The 19503-nt window shown below is 47.2% G+C and overlaps 1 protein-coding gene across 5 annotated transcripts in view; it reads right to left on the bottom strand.

Moving 5' to 3' along the window:
- GBF1 (golgi brefeldin A resistant guanine nucleotide exchange factor 1) overlaps window positions 1-19503 on the bottom strand; it is a 112471-nt gene that overhangs the window by 3747 nt on the left and 89221 nt on the right. Inside the window, exons 8-34 of one of the 5 annotated variants that reach the window (XM_081074684.1) lie at window positions 19203-19257; window positions 18400-18498; window positions 15425-15572; window positions 14880-15103; window positions 14046-14211; window positions 13319-13530; window positions 12889-12987; window positions 12082-12276; window positions 11660-11849; window positions 10935-11075; window positions 10529-10617; window positions 9426-9628; window positions 8823-8946; window positions 8416-8541; window positions 8065-8147; window positions 7065-7301; window positions 6688-6781; window positions 6098-6274; window positions 5716-5780; window positions 5507-5630; window positions 5233-5304; window positions 5004-5098; window positions 4593-4746; window positions 1509-1734; window positions 846-1006; window positions 462-708; window positions 132-337 (exon numbers count right to left, since the gene is read on the bottom strand). In XM_081074684.1, the coding sequence (XP_080930810.1) occupies window positions 132-337; window positions 462-708; window positions 846-1006; window positions 1509-1734; window positions 4593-4746; window positions 5004-5098; window positions 5233-5304; window positions 5507-5630; window positions 5716-5780; window positions 6098-6274; window positions 6688-6781; window positions 7065-7301; window positions 8065-8147; window positions 8416-8541; window positions 8823-8946; window positions 9426-9628; window positions 10529-10617; window positions 10935-11075; window positions 11660-11849; window positions 12082-12276; window positions 12889-12987; window positions 13319-13530; window positions 14046-14211; window positions 14880-15103; window positions 15425-15572; window positions 18400-18498; window positions 19203-19257 (4012 nt within the window). Of the gene's footprint in view, window positions 1-131; window positions 338-461; window positions 709-845; window positions 1007-1508; window positions 1735-4592; window positions 4747-5003; window positions 5099-5232; window positions 5305-5506; window positions 5631-5715; window positions 5781-6097; window positions 6275-6687; window positions 6782-7064; window positions 7302-8064; window positions 8148-8415; window positions 8542-8822; window positions 8947-9425; window positions 9629-10528; window positions 10618-10934; window positions 11076-11659; window positions 11850-12081; window positions 12277-12888; window positions 12988-13318; window positions 13531-14045; window positions 14215-14879; window positions 15104-15424; window positions 15573-18399; window positions 18499-19202; window positions 19258-19503 lie in introns of all 5 variants that reach the window. The other 4 variants (XM_081074683.1, XM_081074681.1, XM_081074682.1 and 1 more) reach the window with 4 other exon arrangements.

Raw genomic sequence — 19503 nt, forward strand, 5'->3', positions numbered from 1 at the left:
CTGGCGGTGACGGCAGAGGGCCTGGGCTGGGAAACATAGGCCCTTCCTCTGTCCTGGCTGTCCCTGGCCCTGCCCAGGCTCCCAATGTTAGGTGCAGGGAGAGGAGAGGAAGCAAAGGGTGCCATACTTACGTCCTGACTGACCTGTAAAGACACCGTGTGGTAGCTGGCAGGCACGCCTTCATCCTCATCATCGTCACTATGGCTGCCCCGAGTGGTATGTTGGCTGGAGGATCGAGGGCGCCGAAGCACTGAACCCTCCTTGGATTTCTTCTTAAAGCGGTTCCCTTTGCTTTCATACTTGTGGCTCTTGGCACGTTTCTCCTGAGACTTGCACCCTGAGCAGAGCCAGAGCCAAGTCACATTTCCACGTCCATGGGCACAGATGGCCTGCCTTTCCCCACCCCCTCTTCGTATATTCACATGGTTACTCCCCAAGTGCCCCTTCAGTGGGTGACTCACCGCCATTAAGACTGGCCTCCACAAAGATGCGGAGAGTCTTGACACAGAGCTCAAAGTTGTCAGGTGTGATGTGGGCAGCATCACGCACAATGAAGGACAGTGACTCCACACACTTAAGCAGGGACTTAGTGTCATGCGGCCCGAGGTCCAGCCCCACTGTTAGGCTGTACTGATTGACTAGGGGTGAAGGGCCTGACCAGCTGGGTCCGGGCCCTGGCTTGGAGTTGTCGATGTCATCCTTCCCCACCTGCAAAGTACACAGAGGAGCTGGAAACCCAGACTTGACCCAGACCCTCCCCTAGATCCCTTCTTAGAGGACCAGGAATCTTTCCCACAGGCCAAGGAGGGAAGATTCCCCCACTGCCCGCCGGTATGCTCACTCACCACTAACCAACCGCTGTTGACCACGTCAACATCTGTGGCCGATCGGTGGATCTTGCCAGGCCTGCCATGGTCAGTGTAGACCTCTGAGTCAGACGTGTACCCTCGGTCCAGGCTCACATCATTTTGATGGTAGGATGGGAGTTCACTGTCAGATTGGGCCCCTGAGCGGGCAGGGACAAAGGCAGAGTCAAGGTGAGGATGGGGACATCAGGACAAGGGATAATTTCAGCTCTCAGAAGAAAGGTGCTGAAGCCTGGCCTCTCCTCTCTCTGGCTCTGGCTTCGTTTCAGTCTTGTCACCAGAGGGCTGAAGGATGGTCTGGACAGCTTCTCTTTTGACCAAATAGGGCAGCAGGCTAATTTGGGCTCCTGATAGCATCTAGTAGCAGCTGTCAGGGGAGGGAGGGGGCAGTGAAGAGTTTCTGAGAAAATAGTCCTCAAGACAGTAGTAAGCCTGGCTTCATAGCCTTCCCCACTGCCTACTTGCCTTCATGCTGGTTAGCCTGGGGAGATGCCAGTGGGCATGGGAAGCTCTGGAAGCGGATGGCAGAAGTCATGGGTACTTAATCTGCTGAACGCAATAACCTGTTTTGTTTTCCTGTCTCAACCCCTGGGGCCATAACTGTTTATCTGCCAGTGTGGGTCTCCCTGGGAAAGGGCTTACCAGTATCAGGTGCATCAGCCCTGGCTGTGGCCTGCAGGGCAGCTGGAGGCTTCACACCTGAGCCAATGCACTCCAGCAGCGTGAAGAGGGTGGCCCAGTCATCACCTGAGTGGATGTTGGCGGCATTGGTCTTAAGGAGTTCATGGAGCCCAAAGGCTACCTGGTGACTGACTCGGGAAAGCACGCTGGGCTTCATTAGTAGCAAAATGCGAAGAGAGAGCAGTACCTGGGGGAGGGATGGGGAGCAGGAAGTGGGAAGTGACACATAGCTTCTTGTCTAGTCTCCTTTCCCATCAGCCTCCTTAGGCCAGTGAGGACAGTTTGACTAGGACCCAACTTAGGGTATAGCTGCTGGTCTTGTCTCTTTTTCAGTGTTTTTTTAATTGACATTTTTATTGAGATAATTATAGAGTCATATGTAGTTGTAAGAAATAACACAAAGAGATCCCTTATACACTTTGTCCAGTTTATTCCAATGGTAACATGATGCAAAACTATAGTATAATATCATAACCAGGATACTGACATTGATCCACTCCACTGATCTTATTCAGATTTCTTCAGTTTTACTTCTATTCATGTGTGTATTGAGCTCTACACAATGTCATCCCCTGTGTGGGTTTGTATCTACTACTGGTCAAGATGCTGAATAGTTCCAACACTACAGGATCCCTCAGGTTGCCCTTTTAGAACCACACCTGCCTCTTTCCTGTTCCCATCCCTAACCCTGGCAATCTGTCCACAACTCTTAAAACTATGTCATTTCAAAAATTTATATAAATGGAATTATCTAGTATGTAACCTTTTGGGATTGATATTTTTCACTCAGTGTAATTCCTTGGAGATTCACCCAAGTTGTCGCATGTACCAATAGTTTGTTGCTTTTGATTGCTGAATAGTATTCCATAGTACGTATGGAATACTTAAACCAGAGTTTAAGTATTCACCTGTTGAAAATCATCTGAGCTGATTCTATTTTTTGGCTATTACAAATAAAGCTTCTATGAACATTCATCTATAGGTTTTTATGAGAAAGTAGGCTTTCATTTCTCTGGGATAAATGCCCAAGAGTACAATTGCTGGACTGTATGGTAACTGCATGTTTAGTTTTATAAGAAACTGTTAACAGAGTAGCTATACCATTTTACATTCCCACCAGCAATATGTGAATGACCCATATCCTTGCCAGCATTTGGTATTTTTATTTTAGCCATTCTGATAGGTGTGTAGTTGTATCTCACTGCAGCTTTAATTTGCATTTCCCTGCTCGTTAATGATGTTGAGCATCAATTAATGTCTTTCACGTGCTTAAGTGCCATCTGCATATCTTCTTCAGTGAAATGTCTGTTCATATCGTTTGCTCATTTTCTAATTGTTTTTTTTTCCTGTTGTGTTTTGAGGTTTTTTTTTTGCCCCCGCCCCCCCCCCAACCCCCCCCCCCCCCCCGGTTTTTAAGCCATTGTTTCTCAGTCTAGTTGTAGAGCACAGCTGGCTGGCCCATGTGGGAATCGAACCAGTGGCCTTCGGCATTAGGAGCATGGCACTCCAACCGCCTGAGCCACCAGGCCGCCCCTTGAGGTCTTTCGTATTTTAGATAATAGTCTTTTTTCAAATATGTGACTTGCAAACATATGCTCCTTGTCTTTTCATCCTTTTCACATGGGCTTTCATAGAGTAGAAATTTTTAATGTTGACGAAGTATAATTTATTATTTTTTCCTTTTATGGATTGTTCTTTTGGTGTCAAGTTTAAGAACTCTTTGCCTAGCTCCTGAAGATATCCACCTATGTTTCTTCCTAAAGGTTTTATAGTTTTGTATCTTACATTGAAATCTATGATCCATTTTGAGTTAATTTTTGTGTAAGGTATGAGGCTTTGGTTAAGGTTCATTTGTTTTTCCCCACTATGGATTTCAATTGCTTCCACGACTGAAAATGCTATCCTTACTGCATTGATATGTTTTTGTATCTTTGTCAAAAAATTAGTAGAGCATCTTTGTGTGGGTTTTCTCTTCTGTTCCATTGATATATGTGTCTATCCTTCCTCCAATACCACACAGTCTTGATTACTATAGCTGTATAGTAAGCCTTAGTGTCACTTTCTTCTTTCTCAAGATGTTTGGTTATTCTAGGGCCTGTGCTTTTCCATCTAAATTTTAGAGTAAACTTATCTACGTCTACAAAAAACCCTGATGAGATTTTCACAGGAGTTGAATTAAATTTATAGTCAATTTAGAGAGAACTGACATCTTTATTACGTTGAGTCTTCCAGTCCATGAACATAGTATGCCTTTCCATTTATTTAGATCTTTTATTTCTTTCATTAACATTTTGTAATTTTCAGCATACAGATTTTATACGTGTTGTAGTAGGTATACACCTAAGTATTTCTTTCTTTTTTTTTTTTTTGGAGCACTTGTAAATGGTATTGTTTTTGGTTTTACTTTCCGTATGTTCACTGTCAGTATATAGAAATGTGATTAATTTTTGTGTGTTGATTTTATATCCTTGGACCTTGCTGAACTCACTTATTACAGTAGTACCTCGGTTCTCAAACATCTCCGTTGATGAACATTTTTGTTTATGAACGCCGTAAACCAGATGTAAATGTTTCAGTTTTCAAACACACCTCGGAAGTCGAACATGTCACACGGCTTCCGCTGAATGCAAGATCCTGAGGCCTAGCTGTTGGCTGTTTTCGAACGTTTCAGAACTCGAACAGTCTTCTGGAATGGATTACGTTAGAAAACCGAGGTACCACTGTAGTTCTATGCTGACGCTCTTTTATAGTTGGGCCAAGAGATCTCAGGAGGGTCCTAAGCATGAGAGGAACCAGGCACAGGGCTGGGACTGCCACAAAGCAGCAGCCACCCAGCTCTAGAGAACAGATTTATAGGATACTGCAGGGGTGCTGAGTACCAGCTTCATACCTCAGGCCATTCCAGACTCGTTGGTCACTGGGCTCATGCTATGGGGCACTAAATGTACTCTCTGTCTCAAACCATATCAACAACTGACACTGTGACTCTTGTGACTCTTGTGTCCGTTGCATACCTTTCTGCCCTCTCAGTGGCACTCTGCTTACCTGGCCACTGATCTCTTCTCTCCGGAGTAGCCGAATGGCCAGGCGTAGCAGCCCCACTACTGCCCGATCCACAAGGAAGCAGAAATCCTGTGCCTGGACACACAGGTGGTATAGATGATCTCGGACAGTCTGCCACACACAGCCCACACGGTCCCTGAGTAACATAAGGGATGAGGACAGTCTCAGCTAGAGAGGCCACTGGGCAGTAAGCTTCCCTTTCTGATTCACAATAGGCCCTTCAGGGCTCATTGGTATTATATCCTGAGCAGACAGGGATAACGAGCAAGCTTCTCCTCCACTGCCTGTGGCTTCATGTGCTTCTTAACCCTGGCGCCCACTCAGCAAGATGGCCCCAGGCTTTCATCCCTTTGGCATAAGACCAGCGTGAGGCCTCTAAAGACTGCCTTTTACCTGTTCTCCAGCACAATCCTCAGAAGCATCTCCAGGCAGAAAGCAGCATCCTCTTCATCATATGTCTCTTCATCTGGTGTCACTGAGACCAGAGCCTAGAGGAGGACAACGCCAGGAAAGTAGGCAGCTACTGGCCCTGCCCTGACAGAAAGTGAGGCACAAACCACGGTCCCTGTGTCCCCTCTCAGACCCAGCTAGCCCTTCCATCTCTCTTTTCTCTATTGTGTACCTTCATGAGCTCCTGCAGTGACTCCAGCTGGAGGAACTTGCTTTCCGTGATCATCTTTTCTGGGTCACATTGCTGGAGGGTGCACAAGAGAGAGGTAAGGAATCAGTGATAAGGGCTGGAGGAAAGAGAACTTTCCCAAGAGCCGCAGAGACAGAGCAGAAGGAGTCAGTTCTAGTCACAAGCCTTCGATGATTCTATTCTTCAGTTCACAAGGCAGTATCTATCCAGTAGGGAGGAGTCCAGGTTTATTCACTAAGCACAGGCAGAAAGTTACCTTGATACAGTCTAAGGCAGCTCTCTTAGCCTCCTGGCTCTCAGTGGATGGGCCCCTCACGCTAGACTGCTCGGTGCCGCTTAGTGTCAGCCAGCTCACGAAGCTCAGCACTGTCGACTCTCCTCTGCAGAAAAAGAGTACAAGCCCTGGTGAGCTACAGAGTTCTGATCCTCTCTCCCCAAAACCTTCAGCCTCTGATCAGTTCTCACCGGTTTGATGGTGTCTCCTCCCGCTGTAGAGAGATCTTGCCATTGGGATCCACAAAATCTTCTACCTGGACAAGCAGGTCAAGAATAATTTCTTTCCATGTGCCCTTTGCATTTCCTGCTACCCCCTGCAAAGTTCTCTGGCTTTCTTCTTATAGCTCTATTGGCTAGGGCCCCTCCAAATGGTGACTGGCACTGGCTTCTACCAGCGTTCCTGGACAATTATCCCCCCATCAAGATCTGTGGACTTACATTTGAAGTGTTACTCGTAAGCTTCAGCAGGCATCAGGCCCAGTGCTACTCTCAGCCAGTTCTACATACTGATAGCACACAATCTTGGAGCTCTTGCCTAATTATTGTGGATTAGTCTCCTACCAAGAATTACCTCCACCATAGCCTTGGGCAGCAGTTGGGCTCGGAAGAGCTGCAGCATGGCCTCCATGATATTCTTCCAGCCCTCTCTCAGGATGTCGCCATGACGATGAGCCAAATGGAATACTGTCTTGGCTGCAATGTGGGCTTTAGGGTTGCTTCCAAACACAGTGGGCAGGTTCTCAATAGACTGGAAAGAAGATGAGACGCTTAGGGCCTGCCAAATGTCTGAAAAAGAGAACCTCTTATGCCTCAACCTATGGCTCCCTGAGTCCTTCTGCTGGCTCTGCTTCAGTCACCCACAATACTAGTGGTAAAGGCTAACCTACACAAGGCCTTCCCCACTATGGCATCTCCTTCTTCCCCACCCTCCCCGTTATGAGGTGACACTACTCTCATCCTAGGGTATGCAAGGCAGAAATGGCCTAAGCTCTACTGTAGTCAAAGGGGTGTGTGTGTGTGTGTGTGTGTGTGTGTGTGTGTGTGTGTGTGTGTGTGTGTGTACATATGCTGAGGAAAACTAGCTCTGGAGATAAAGAGTAATGGCTAAAAGAGAGGTCCTCCTTTGAAACTCCAGATACATAGTTCTTGCCCATTGCTCACCTCACTGCTCAGTGCTGTGAATTTGCACAGAGAGATGATGAGATTGTCAAACACATCGCTGAGGCCATAGTGGGCGGAGATCATGGCGCACTTCCTGTAATGTCACCCCCATCCCAGAAAAAGAGTCACTGGAAGGCCCAGGCAGCCCTTCCAAGTCCCTGAGGAGGCTTGCTTGGGATTCTTCCCAAATCAGTCCCAGGAAGAAACCTTTTACTCTTAAGTCTGTTTAAAACTGTCCCAACCTTCAGCCTACCTCCAAAAACTCAGGAAGAACCCACTCTAAGGAAAATAAGAATAGGATTCAGAGAGGTATGTAGTCAACCAAGTGAGCTCAGAGAGGTGGGAAGACATCAACACCAAGACCAAAGCTGGGCTACCTGAAGCCCGAGATGGCTTTCTGGATGATTGTCTCCTCAAGGCTTTTGTCAAAGACATAAGAGAGAGCAGCAATAGTGGGGCCCCAGGTCATGGTGAAGAGGTCAAGATCGTAGCTGCCAGCAGGCACACGCAAGAATATGCCCTCTGGGGTGGCACCTCGATGAAGCAGCACATTCCACACATAGTTCTCCCGAACCAAACCTGTCTGCTCCTCAGGCATCACAATTTCCTCATTCCTGCCAGGAAATAAGGAAAGGAGTAGGTACACTGCTGTGAACCTGATTGTTCCCAAACTAAAAGAAGGGGCTCTGCCTTGGCACTCTCCATCAATGAGAGGTCATCGAAACTGCAGTTCAGTGGTTTGCTGCCCACCCACCAGGGATAAAGAAAGAAACACCCCATAATCTCAAAGACCGATTTCTTTTTTATTTATTTATTTATTTATTTATTTATTTATTTATTTATTTTTTAATTAAATTTATTGGGGTGACAATTGTTAGTAAATTTACATAGATTTCAGGTGTACAATTAAAGACCGATTTCTAAGTGGAGTTTTGTAGTACGATGTCACATTCTTTCTGTGACATCTGAATGAACAGTCTACCTTTTCTGATTTGCACTAAAGAACTAAGTGTCCCATCTCTGACCTCTGACGCAAGCCTCACTTTCCAGTGCCCATCTTGTGTTGTCTACCAGCCCCAGAATGCATCTTGGGAGTTAGACAGGAAAACCCAATCATTCTAGGTTTGAGAAATGGGGCCATGACACTCCACTTAGAGGGGCAGTTTAGATCCTGGCTTAGAGTACTAGAGTTCCAAGACTGTTCAGGCTTCTTTAAGGAAGAAATGCGTTGGGAGAATGGGGGCTGCCCAGCTAATTCCCAAGGCTAAATCGAGGGCATATGAATCATTGCAGAATGTTTTGAATCTAAAATCTGGAAAAGGGAGCAATGTGCTTCTCCTTAACAGAGGTGCTCCACCATCCTCCAAACATACTCACTTGATGGCATGATACATGTCTTCCAGGATGTCTTGTTCAAAGTCCTTGCCTCCATTCACACCTTTCAGGTTTTTGCGAAACTCCTAGAGATAGACCAATAAGCCGTTCCCTGCTATGTGTCAATGCTGAAGCCCCACCCAAGGAAGCCCTGGGTCTGCGGTAAATAGGATTTAGGAAACAGTAAGTGAAAGGACCCACCTCCCCACCCCAGTTCCTCTTCTGGATTGGCCAGCCCTCCCTGATTCCCTTGGACAGAATCCTGTCAATTGTGCCCTTTGGAAATCCCATGTCATTACTCCTATCTGCAAAGCTTGCTGGATCTTCTCTGCCTTGGCTGGGATCCAAGCTTACCTCCAGGGTCATGGGTGCATTCTGTTTGCGAACGTTGTGGTTGTGCTGGTCAGTATTAAGCATGATGACAGCATAGGCCAGGGCAAAGCAGGCATCGCTATTGGCAAATGGGGAGCCATTACAATTCTGAAAAAGTAAAGACCCCGGCTGTGTCAATGCCCTTCTCCAGCCAATTATACCCTCACAATCAACCCACTGGTCAATGCTGGTACAGAGGGGATATACCACCCAGAAAGCAGCCAACCTTTTGCCAACTCCTTAGCAGAAGCTGGCCTCGCTATGGAAAGCTCACTGATGATGCTCTCAGACTTCTTGGGAGACCGCAACTAGGTCCTTCAGTTGGAGCCGTAGAAACCCTCAGTCAAATGAACTTGGGAGGGTGGGCTCAGCCCGTCGCTCAGACTCACCCTCCAATGCTCTGTGAATGCCTCCAACAACCTCTGGATGACTGGTGCTTCCCCAGGCAAGCGGAAGGCTTCCAGATAGAGGCGAAGGGCTTCGTCCAGCCGCAGACCCTGAAAGCTGAAGGTGCTATAGGGAGAGGAAAAAGGGTGAAGATGCTGAAGATATGTAAGCTACAAATGTTGGGTTCTCATTAGCCACAGTCCCTTTAACCTTCTCCTACTAGAAAAGAGGAGGCTGAGGGCTCTGGCAAAGGGGTTATCTCCGCGCCATTTCCAACACAGACCAGAATCTGACAACTCCTAACCTTAGTACTTTTCACATTAGCGCACTCTTGCCTAGAAACCTCATCCCCTGGAACCCAGAACCTACCCTGTGCTCAGGAACCCTGCTCCACCCCTTTGCAAGGCTGTCTATGCAGAATGGAGTGGCTCCCAAAGCTATCTTGCTAGAGACACTTTCAGGTCCAACAGATAAAAGGGATGGGGAAAGGCAGAGTGTGTGAGCTGAGTTCCCAGCAGGAAATGACTGAGACTGCTTTGAGGGAGGGATACTCTGTCTCCTCAATGGATCACTAATATGTCCCACAATTCTTGCAGCTTCCTCACCTCACAAAGCTCTCCAACAGGTCAATGTTTTTGCGGTCACTCACAAACTCTCCAATCATTTTCTTGTCCAATCGCGGGTTCTCTCGGAGCCACTGGGCTACCTCTGTGTTGTCCATCGGGATGGTGAGGAGGCCTTTCTCCTGCAGAAACTGGATCCCCTTCTTTGGTTTCTGGTTGAACTGCTCTGTGCCAGTGATGAGAAGCTGGAGAAATACTAGGGTGTCAGAAGCTGCTCTGCCCCTAAACCAGACAAGGCCAGGCCGGACTTCATCACAGTTCATAGCTTCTCACCTAACGGGCTCCTAGGAGGTGGTTCTAAGTGACTGCAGGACTAAGGCTGGCTCATACCGGCCCTAGCTTTCCTCAATCTTCAAGTCTCATCAGAACTGGCTGAGGAACTCGTTTTCACTCCTTTTATGAGTGCTCAAGATGCATGGGACAGCCCCCCTCCTCCAACGATAGGATCAGGAAAAAAGTAGAAGAGACTAGAAAAGGTTTTCTTCTTCTCTATGGTTTTATAGCAATCCCTGACATCTGTTTATACGCAGCATCTTGTTTATAACCTAGCTTGGTTTTCCTGTCTTTTTGTGGCTTCCTAGCTCTTGAGGCCCTGGGGTTTGAAGGACAAGGTGAAGTCATTTATTTAGGCTAGCAATAAGAAGAAAGGGTTAAATAAAGGTTTTCTTTGTATTAAGAAAACCAAAAAAAGCACAGTTATTTGAACTTTACTAAAGCACCAGAATAAATGTCAATCTTCCTTTATTGCCAATCATCACCCCAGAGCTGGAGATGACCATTTCAGTACCCACATGATACCAGCTCACAGAGTTTTGTGCCCACCAGTAACACTTGGCTCTCAGCTAGAACAGCATTTACCCAGAAGCACATAATAGAGTATGACTAACTGCATGTCTCTGGAATAACGGAAAGGCTTCAAAGGAAACTGTGGGGGGTTGCTGAAGTCCCAACAAGCCAAAAGACTAGCCTTGGGAAGCTGTACAATGAGCTGCTAGACTCTCACTCATCCTCTGGGACAGAAACCCCACCAAGAACACCCAGATAGAGGTGGGCAGAGGCTGGGCTCCAGGGTTATTGGTATGTACCTTCTTTTTGTTTTTAATTTCAATCAGTTCTCGTGGATCTGGCAGGAAACAGGAAAATCGAGGTGGCTTCCGGGTAAACTTTTTGTCAGCTAGGTATGGGAGGAAGAGAGGGAAAAAGCCGTAAGACCTCTTTTACCAGGATAATGACTTTTGGAAGGTTGCTGATATGTTCCCCAGTGAAAAAGAAGGATGCCTCAAATTGTCTTGTCCTCATCAGTCTTCTTCCTTAGAAGTCCTATCTTTTAGGGCTCCACATGTTTTCTTTCTTCTCTCGGGGTTTCAAAGCATGGTGAGTAGCTCAGGTTCCCTCAGGGTACTACCCTAGGGTATCTCTGCTCCCTCACCTCTACTCTCCACCAGGCCCTCAAATTGAGGGGGCTTAGGAGCACAGACACCCAGTACCTACCCCCAGAGTCACCAGCTTCCTCCAGATCACTGCATCCTGGCTTCCCATGTTCCGCTGGCAGCCGCCCTCCACCTGGCAGATGCAGACCTGGGATGTCTGTGGCCATGCCTACAGCCTTCCCATCGCTGGCTGCTCTCTCAGCTGGTAGGAGAGGAGAAGATAAGTGAAGACTTATGGGGTAGGAAGCCAAGCAGAGCTGTGGGAGGTTGAATCCCTGGCCAAGGAGACCTGCATGCTCCCACATAGATTGCCAGCCCTGAACAGGACAAACCCAAGGCCAAATAAGTAGTCACTGTCCCAGGGCAGCCAAGCATTAGATTCTATAATTTAAGAAGATTACACAGTCACTTTCCTTGATCTTATGCGACCTCTATTTTAAGGGGAAGTTAGAGAAGAATAATTAAGAGTGGAGACACATACTGGCGCTGGAGGAAGGTAGGCCTAGAGCTTTTAGGAACAAAAGTCCTATATACTTTAATTTGTTTTCTTTTCTCCCCATAAAGAAACAATAGTTTTGTAAAAAAGCCAAAGCATGCAGAGGAGAAAAGGAAAAAACCACGAGTCTTGCTAACCTACCTGCCTGACCTGTGATTCAAACCACCAAACCTCAAAAACACAGAATTGGGAGTACCTCAGAAGTGCTATAAGGGCAGGAGAAAGGATTCACAGTAGAGAAGGGATAAGCATAGAACTCTGGGATCCTCAAAGAAAGAAATGCCTCTTACTACTGCTGGCTTCTCGGGTGCTATCCACTGCTTCGTAGCTGGGCCTGGCTGCCTCTTTTTTCTCTTGCTGGGTAAGGTTGTTGAGGACTTTAGCCTGGCAGTGGGCCTCAGTGCTGTCAATCACTGTCAGTAGGGCATCAAGAGACAGTAGGTGTGTTGTATAGAGCTGACCAGATACAGGAAAGGCATTCTGGAAAGTAAACAGATCCAGTAGACTTGAGGTTAGAATATTTTATACTTAAATGATCCTTTTCCAAAAATCCCCAAACTTCCTATAACGTCTATATTGCTGAGAAAATGCCTTTCTTCTTCCTGTTCCCAAACTCTCAAGTGTTTCCCTCCCTGTACATAGCATCCTCACTACCGCCAGAGATTTCCTTAATAGAGATTTCTTTCTAGAAGCCAATAACAATGCTCAGCACCTTGGACAGCAGCTTGGTGAGATCTTCAAAGAGGTTGGAACAGTAGTAGTCACAATCATAGTTGATGTAGAGCTCAGTGACAAAGCTGGGGATGTGCCACAGCTGTACAATGGCTTCCAGTGCCATCTCCTTCATCTCGTAAGGCATCTTGGGGTTCTCCACAGTGATGATCTCCATGAGCTTTTTGATGTACATCTGGCAATAACCCAGTAATTGCCATGTGGGTGTGGTATTCAAAGAGACAAAATGAGACAGGAAAAACACTCAACAGAAAGCAGAAGTCCTGCCAGGAGGCATGCACTGAGACAGTTATTCCATCCCCTAAATACATCCCCTCTGGCTGCCGTATTGGGGGAGAAGGCCTGGTTCTCTCCCTGAGGCCTCATCCAAAACATGGTGCCTGTTGACCTTTCTGTGCACTCTGTGTGAGCCTGACCTGGTTCTAGTCAGAGTTCCTTATTGTAATTTAGTGACAAAGTCAGCTTGACTTGCCTGCCTGTGTTGCAGAGGATCTGCTTGGCAGAAGAGGCTCTGTACCAACTCATGGTGAGGTTAACTGCCGGTCCTCAAATACTGGCTGGCTACATTTGGGTTCTCCCATTTTATAACCAGCCAATGTTCTCTCGGCTCCTTTTAACTTCTCCACTAAAGAGACCAGCCAATGAAGCAAACTTTGGAGGCTAGAAGCACTCTCCTACAGAAACCCCTAAATCCTACCCCTGCAGCATGACAGAGCTGGCCCCACTGAAGATGCCATACCTCTTTCCTATTTTTTTTTTCTCCTTCTTCCAAGGTTTAGAAACTTACCTCCAGTTGGAACTTGAGGTGCTCCCTCATGCTCTCAAACAGTAGGAAGCATACTCGCAGGGAAGCAGCATAAAGGTTCAGTCGCTCTACGCTGAGTAGCTGTAGATCAGAGTAGGGTAGGCCATGAGGTTTCTGAACCTGACTATGGCTCCAGAGAAAAGCAGGAGAGCAAACTGTGAAGTTTCTATAAGGTTCTATGCTCTTAGGGACTCTGTATCTAGCCATTCCTATATTTCCCTTTGGCTGCCAGAGTCCCTGGGAACTAATGGAGTCCTCTTGACTGTGACTACTGGCCAACTGGGGAGGGAGATTCTTTCCTGGGTCCCCTATTCTTCTCATTAATCAGCCAACCCACCCCGTGTTCCCCTGGCCCTTGAGAGACCCTGAAGAACAGCCAGGGGCTCAGAGCCCCTCGAGAATCCAGTCTTACCTGGAATAAGTGGCGGCACATCTCATCCTTGATGAGGCCACAGAGTGTTTGGCACTGGGCTACAGGGGCTGACTCCAGAGCCACTGTCAGCAAATGTAGCCCCATGTGGATCATCACCTCTGAGTTGTGGCGGTCATGCGGATTGGTGAGGGAGATGAGGAAACGGAAGAGCTCGCGGATGCAGGGAAGACCATAGGGAACCAAAGCTGTACCTGGGGAAGGCCGGGAGGGAAGTAGGACTGCTAAGAAATGACTGGCTTGATAGCTTGGCCTAGCTTGCCCTGCATCTTACAAGATAATTTCAGATAAGTGATTCTCTTCAAGAGAAAAAAATGTTTTTTTCTGGGGTGGTAAGGAGACTAGTCTCATTTATTTAAGGAAATCAGAATTGATGATTCTACCTTTCTGTTAAAAGTCCCAAGCTTTTTGAAACCTATGTAATGTTACTAACCACTGTCATCCCAATAAAGTTTAATTAAAAAAAAAAAAAAGTCCCAAGCTTTCTCTTCTTCCCTCTCACTTCCTATTGTCTGCCAAACTCACTCTGTGTAAAGTAGGGAAGGGCTCTATCTATGACACCAGTTCCCTGGCTTGATTCCATTTCCTGACTAGAACAAGGCCTAGGACTTGTACCAGAAGATAACACGGGTCCAAGACAGTCTAGGCTCAGGCAGCTTGATGGGTAGGATGGGGGAGGTGAACAGGCAGAGGCTGCCCAAGTACCTACCTTCTTTCTGGGAGGACTGTGTAAAGCGCACGCCCCGGGGATTGACGTAATCCATGTCGTGGACAGAGGCTGAGTCCGAGTGCTCAACAGGGGATGTGCACTCCTCTAACACTTCAGGGATAGATTCCACGGATGCTGACTGGGCCTTTTCCACACAGGCTCCTTCCTGCTATGACCAGTAGCAGGGGGACATAGGAAGAGTGATGAGGCAAGAGCAACGTGGAACTTACTCCCTGAAATACCTGTCCTCTAAATCTCTCTAATGCACTGCAGGTGTAGTATGGCCAGCTCAGTGGGCTATGAATCAATGCAAGAGGGCTCAGAGAAGGATGATGATGAAGGACTCAGAACACATCTCCTAAGGCATCCTAGGGGCTAGAATCCTAGGGCCAACAGAGGCTCTCCTAGGCTTGGGATTTAGATCATTACCTTTCAGAAAAAGCCACAGCCAGCTCCCCCCGGGTCCCCCTTTTGTCAAGTACTACCAGCATGTAAAACTTGATAAATCCCATAAGCTACCTCTCACAGTGAGTCATGCTGTGGGTTTTCTAAGCAGCACAGCTAATTCTAGAAAATGGGGAAGAACCCCTCTACCCCATCTTCTTTTTTGTTTTGTTTTGTTTTTTGTTTTGTTTTGTTGAGAGCCCACTGGCCCATGTGGGAATCGAACCGGCAGCCTTCGGAGTTAGGAACATGGAGCTCTAACCGCCTGAGCCACCGGGCCCGCCCTACCCCATCTTCTTTTGAGCCAAGGCCTGGATATAGGATCTAAACGATCAAGCCAATTCCCACAGCTGAAGACCGGAGAGGGGCCTTTAGAAATCAAAGCCATACCTGGGGGTCAGACTGCTCAGGAACCCCTAGCTCACTGCTGCCAGGCTCTGCAGCTGTGCTGTACCCTGGAGAGCCAGGTTGTTCCAGGTCAGTGAGGTCCTCTTTGGAAGTGGTCTGGGAGGAGAACTCTAGGCCACTGTCTGTAGAGGGGCTGACCACTGCTGAGGCAGCTTCTGAACTTGCGGAGGAGATGGGAGTGGGCACATCAATGAAGGGCATGCCACCTGCCAAGCGAAATAAGAGGCTTGAGAGACTCTGTGGGGAGCACGTACCCTCCGTGGTACCAGGGGCTCTGTTTCCTAGACTGTAATCTCTGTGTATGCCAGTCTCTAAAGTAGTCAAGAGTCCCTCTGGAACTCTGCAGCCCCTTAAGTCACTGCAGAATTGCTAAATGGTCACTGTCGGATCTGACCTGGAGGTTTCCCTTTTGACTCTCAGCAGAAAGAAACCAAAGCCCCTCAATTGGTTGGTCCTCAATGTCAAAATCCATGAGAGAAAAAGTGTTTCTTCTATTGTAATCAGATGATGCAACCCAGGGCACTTACCAGTGAGGTTAGAGGATAAGGTGGTTCCATTGGAGGTGGGCAGCTCTGAACCTGGTGTAACTTTGGTCATATGACGTGGGGGCCGGGGGGATCTCTTCTGTTTCTTCCACTTGGATGAATCACTCATGCCTCCTGCTCTCATTTTCAGCTGGAAATATTACACCTTATTAGCACTGGTTTTTAAACTAGAATTCTATCCCTAGAAATCTCCCTTTTCTTAGTTCTACTACTGGTCCCCAGAAAATAGCCTATATCCTACCAAAGGAAGAGTCTAACCCATCAGAACACATTCCTACTGCTCTAACCTGGCTTCTACATTGGCCACTTTATAGATCAGCCTGACAGCCTCCACGTGGATGGTGACACTCTGCTTGCAGGCTGGTCATTGATAGGGCTAGCCCTCACACATCACTTGGAGGGCTGAGTGATGGTGACAATCTTGGGTCCTGTAGATGGTGCCCAGCCCTCCTGCAGAATAGGTAAGCACAGGGATTCCTTTCCTGGAGCTTTAAATCTACAGGCCCTGGACTCCTGGGCTTTTCTCCTCAACTACCTGCAGAGAAGCCTCCTACTCCTAGTTCTTAAGAGAGCCTACCCCTTCCCAGACTCTTGGGTTTCCTATTGCTTCATGAACTGGGCCTAGATCTTAAACATAGTCATTACTCTCTTGAATTTCTGCACCAAACTGGTCAAAGGCTCATTCCTTGGAGTTAAGGAATGTATTCGTGGCATCCTAGCCGGCTTATGGAGTTAAGGATGAAGGGTCATGTTGCTCTGCTCTCTGCTGCTCCCAATTTTTGTGTGTCAATGGGACCTCCTGTCCTTCTCATTGTGGGGTCTTTCTAGATGCAATTTTATGTTTCCAAATGGTAAGGCTACTGATTTCTTAGGCCCTTGCTCCATTCCACTTCCCTCTCTCTTGCTGTATTTCTATTCTTCCTACAGCTTCCTACTCTAGGAGTAAATTTTTATGCATTTTCTCCACGCTAAATTCATAGCTACTTTGTTTAGGCCCATTTTGTTTCCTACTGCTGATGCCTTCTCAGTGAGGGTTTGAATTCAGTCCCTTTGCAGAATTAGACCAAATTATTCCTAGACTAATGGACCAGTCCTGGACTGGGCAACAGGGGTTCTCTTCCAGGAATCAAGAGAATGATTTTAAAGAGGGTAGAAGCACTTTTCCTTCCTGCTTCTTTCTAAAAGCTGAATATACCCATATTATCCTTGTCCTGTTCAATTCCTTCTGATATTTGGGGGATAGGACTCCTTTCCTCAACCTCTCCCAAGTTCGCTAGAACCTGGATAACCTTTGATCCTTTGCTTAGAAACTACATAATTCTTCTTTCCCTCCCCATAGCTCCTTCCATAAGAGAGAGAGGTATGCAAGCTGAGCTGTACCCCTAGCTTATATTAACATAGCAACAGCCTTGTACAGGATTTACACTTCAGGTCCATCCATCTCCAAAACGCCTGCAGTCAAATGCTTAGAACGGAACTTCAAGTACTCTGAGGACCGTGACTAAGCAGGAAATAGGATACTCTCTCCAGGAATCACTGAAGCTGGGTCAAGTTCCTGGTAAAAATGTTCTGGGGGTAAAACATGCAGACAGGCAGGAAGCACAAGAGATCAATGAAGGAAAACAAGAACTCCCAGCTTTACTGGCAATTGTCACTGAGCTCCAAAAAGTACTAACATCTGGATCTACTTTAGTGGAATATCTTTTCTCTCCAGGCAGCCCTTCTTTACTTCAGAGACTCTAGTAGTCGTACTTCCACTGAGAAGCCAGTCACTCATTGAGATTCCTACCCACACTAGGATCACTCTTTCCTGTTTCCTTCTCTACCTTCAGCAAAGCTGGCTCCAACCTGATCATTTCAATGAGTGTCATCTCTCTGCCTCCTGGCTGGAGTAGGGGTCAAGAAGTTGCCAGTTCTCACAAGTATCTTAGCTCTTAAAAAGTATAGCTATTTCTCGTCCTAAGGTGCTACGGTGGGGGGAGGTCAGTAGGTGTTCATGGAACCCTCACCATCATATCCATAAAACTCTGTATTTCCAAAGGATAGTATAAGCTTTACGAAGAAAGGGCAGGTCCTAGGTTAAAAATCATGGCAAAATGCTGCGTAGTCAATGAAGAGAGCTGCAACTTGAGATTAAGCAAGCACACAAATGGAACTTGAGGCAATGCATGCAAAGAGAACACAGGTCTATGGACTGTCCAGCTAGGTATACACACACACACACCCCACACACACACACAGTTCTTTTTATCTTCAGTGACCTGGATGTCTAAAACCATACTTCTAGCATGCACACTCTTGCAATAGACAGCCCATCCTCCTAAAGTAGGGATATGGAGATTAGGGTAATCTTTAGCTTGGACCTCTCCCCTAAATGTTGACTCTTAAAGGACATCTCTGCAGATCCCAAAGAATTCCCAGTGTCCTGGACTATCCCGGCACCTGGCTCCTTTTCATTCATCCAGTCTTAAACCTTGAAATGACCCCTTTAATGGTACCAAGAAAAAAAAAGACCCCAACTAGATGTACTCTTTCCCTCCAAACCCAGTTCAGGTCTCCAGATAGTCAAGGACTGCTTAAGCTCTGTATGCCAGCTGTGAGACAGGGAAAGGCTAGAAGACGGAAGGGTCTTGCTGGAGGTCCTTCATAGATCCCCTAGGAATGGTAGATATTAAGCTTCCCCACAATGTGTCAACAGGACCCAGGCTCTCTATCGAGCCTTACTGCATGATACATCACCAGTTCAAGGATTCCTTCTGCCTCCAGGCAACTAGATGTCCCAGGAAAATTCCCAACACTGCAAAGCTACAAGCACATGCAACTCTTCCAAAGCCGTGCTATATTACTAGGGAGGGGTAAGTTGTGCTTTACACAATGGAAATGGGACTCAGATGTTACACGTAAACATTTAAGTAAATAAATAAAGAGGGGGAAAGGAGAGGGAGAGGGAGAGAGACCTTGAGGTTCTTAAAGAGCAGTACCCTCTCTAATTGGTTCAGGGCTTTGGTCTGCTCCCCACTACTTAGCTGCAGTTTGTTGAGGAGGCATGGAGAAATCTGTGAAAGACAGGCAAATGATTGATTTAAACAGAGTGAAATAAACTCAGACACATGCCAACAGGGCACAGGGCAGGAATGGGGACGGATGGCAGGGAGAGGGAAGGTCAGGTGCATGCACCAAACAGCCAAGGTGACCTCCACGGGCAGAATCTCTGAGGGCTGCAAGCAGAACCTTCACGAGAGGCCTGTGAAGTCCAGGGCTTCCATTCAAGATAGAAAGAGGCCATTCTTCTGACCACCATTCTTCTCCTGGCAGTTGGAGAACCTTTGATCTGGAGTCAGGCTTGATTTGTCTCATCAACAAGACTAGCCCAAGCGTGAGCCCAGTCGAATCTAGCATCACGGTGGGGTTTGGGGCAGAGCCTCTTTTGGCCTCCTACCTGCTGACAAGGCTGGACCCCGAGGGGCTGGCAGGTCTTTCACCTTTACCCCAACCCAATGAGCCTCACCCGGTTTCTAGGAAGGACTAACTCACCAGTTTATGTGGTAGCTCAACAAGATAGGCTGGAAAGGAAAAGCTAGGGAATGAGAGGTATCTGGGAAAGAATAAATTTCTCACTAAAGTTGTGACAGCTATTTCTAGATTCCAAGCAGACCCATCTATGCAAAAGCATGTTTTTGCTGCGCAAGGGTATACAGGAAAATCCCCACAGCACAGACATCGGGAGATCAAGGTTTGGATGAGGGATAGCAGGTCATACCTTTTTCATGTTGGTCCCCATATAGTTCTTGGGTTCTTCTTTAAACTGAGGTAACCTATAAGACAGAGAATCCCATGGACCATTATTAGGGATAATACTAAATCGCCCACTCCATGCTAACCACAGCCTACACATGCTCAGGGCCAGAGCATGCCCTGTCTCTCAGGAGTAACTAGAAAGAGAAGCCAGCTAGTTTCACCCTTTGCAGAGCTTCATCAAACAGCCACAGGAATTGGGGGATGTAAGACATAGACACTTTCTGAAAAAGAAGGTGGTCATCAGGGCCAGGTGACTAACTGCC

Source organism: Rhinolophus hipposideros (assembly GCF_964194185.1).
Source record: "Rhinolophus hipposideros genome assembly, chromosome: 15".
NCBI lineage: Eukaryota > Metazoa > Chordata > Mammalia > Chiroptera > Rhinolophidae > Rhinolophus > Rhinolophus hipposideros.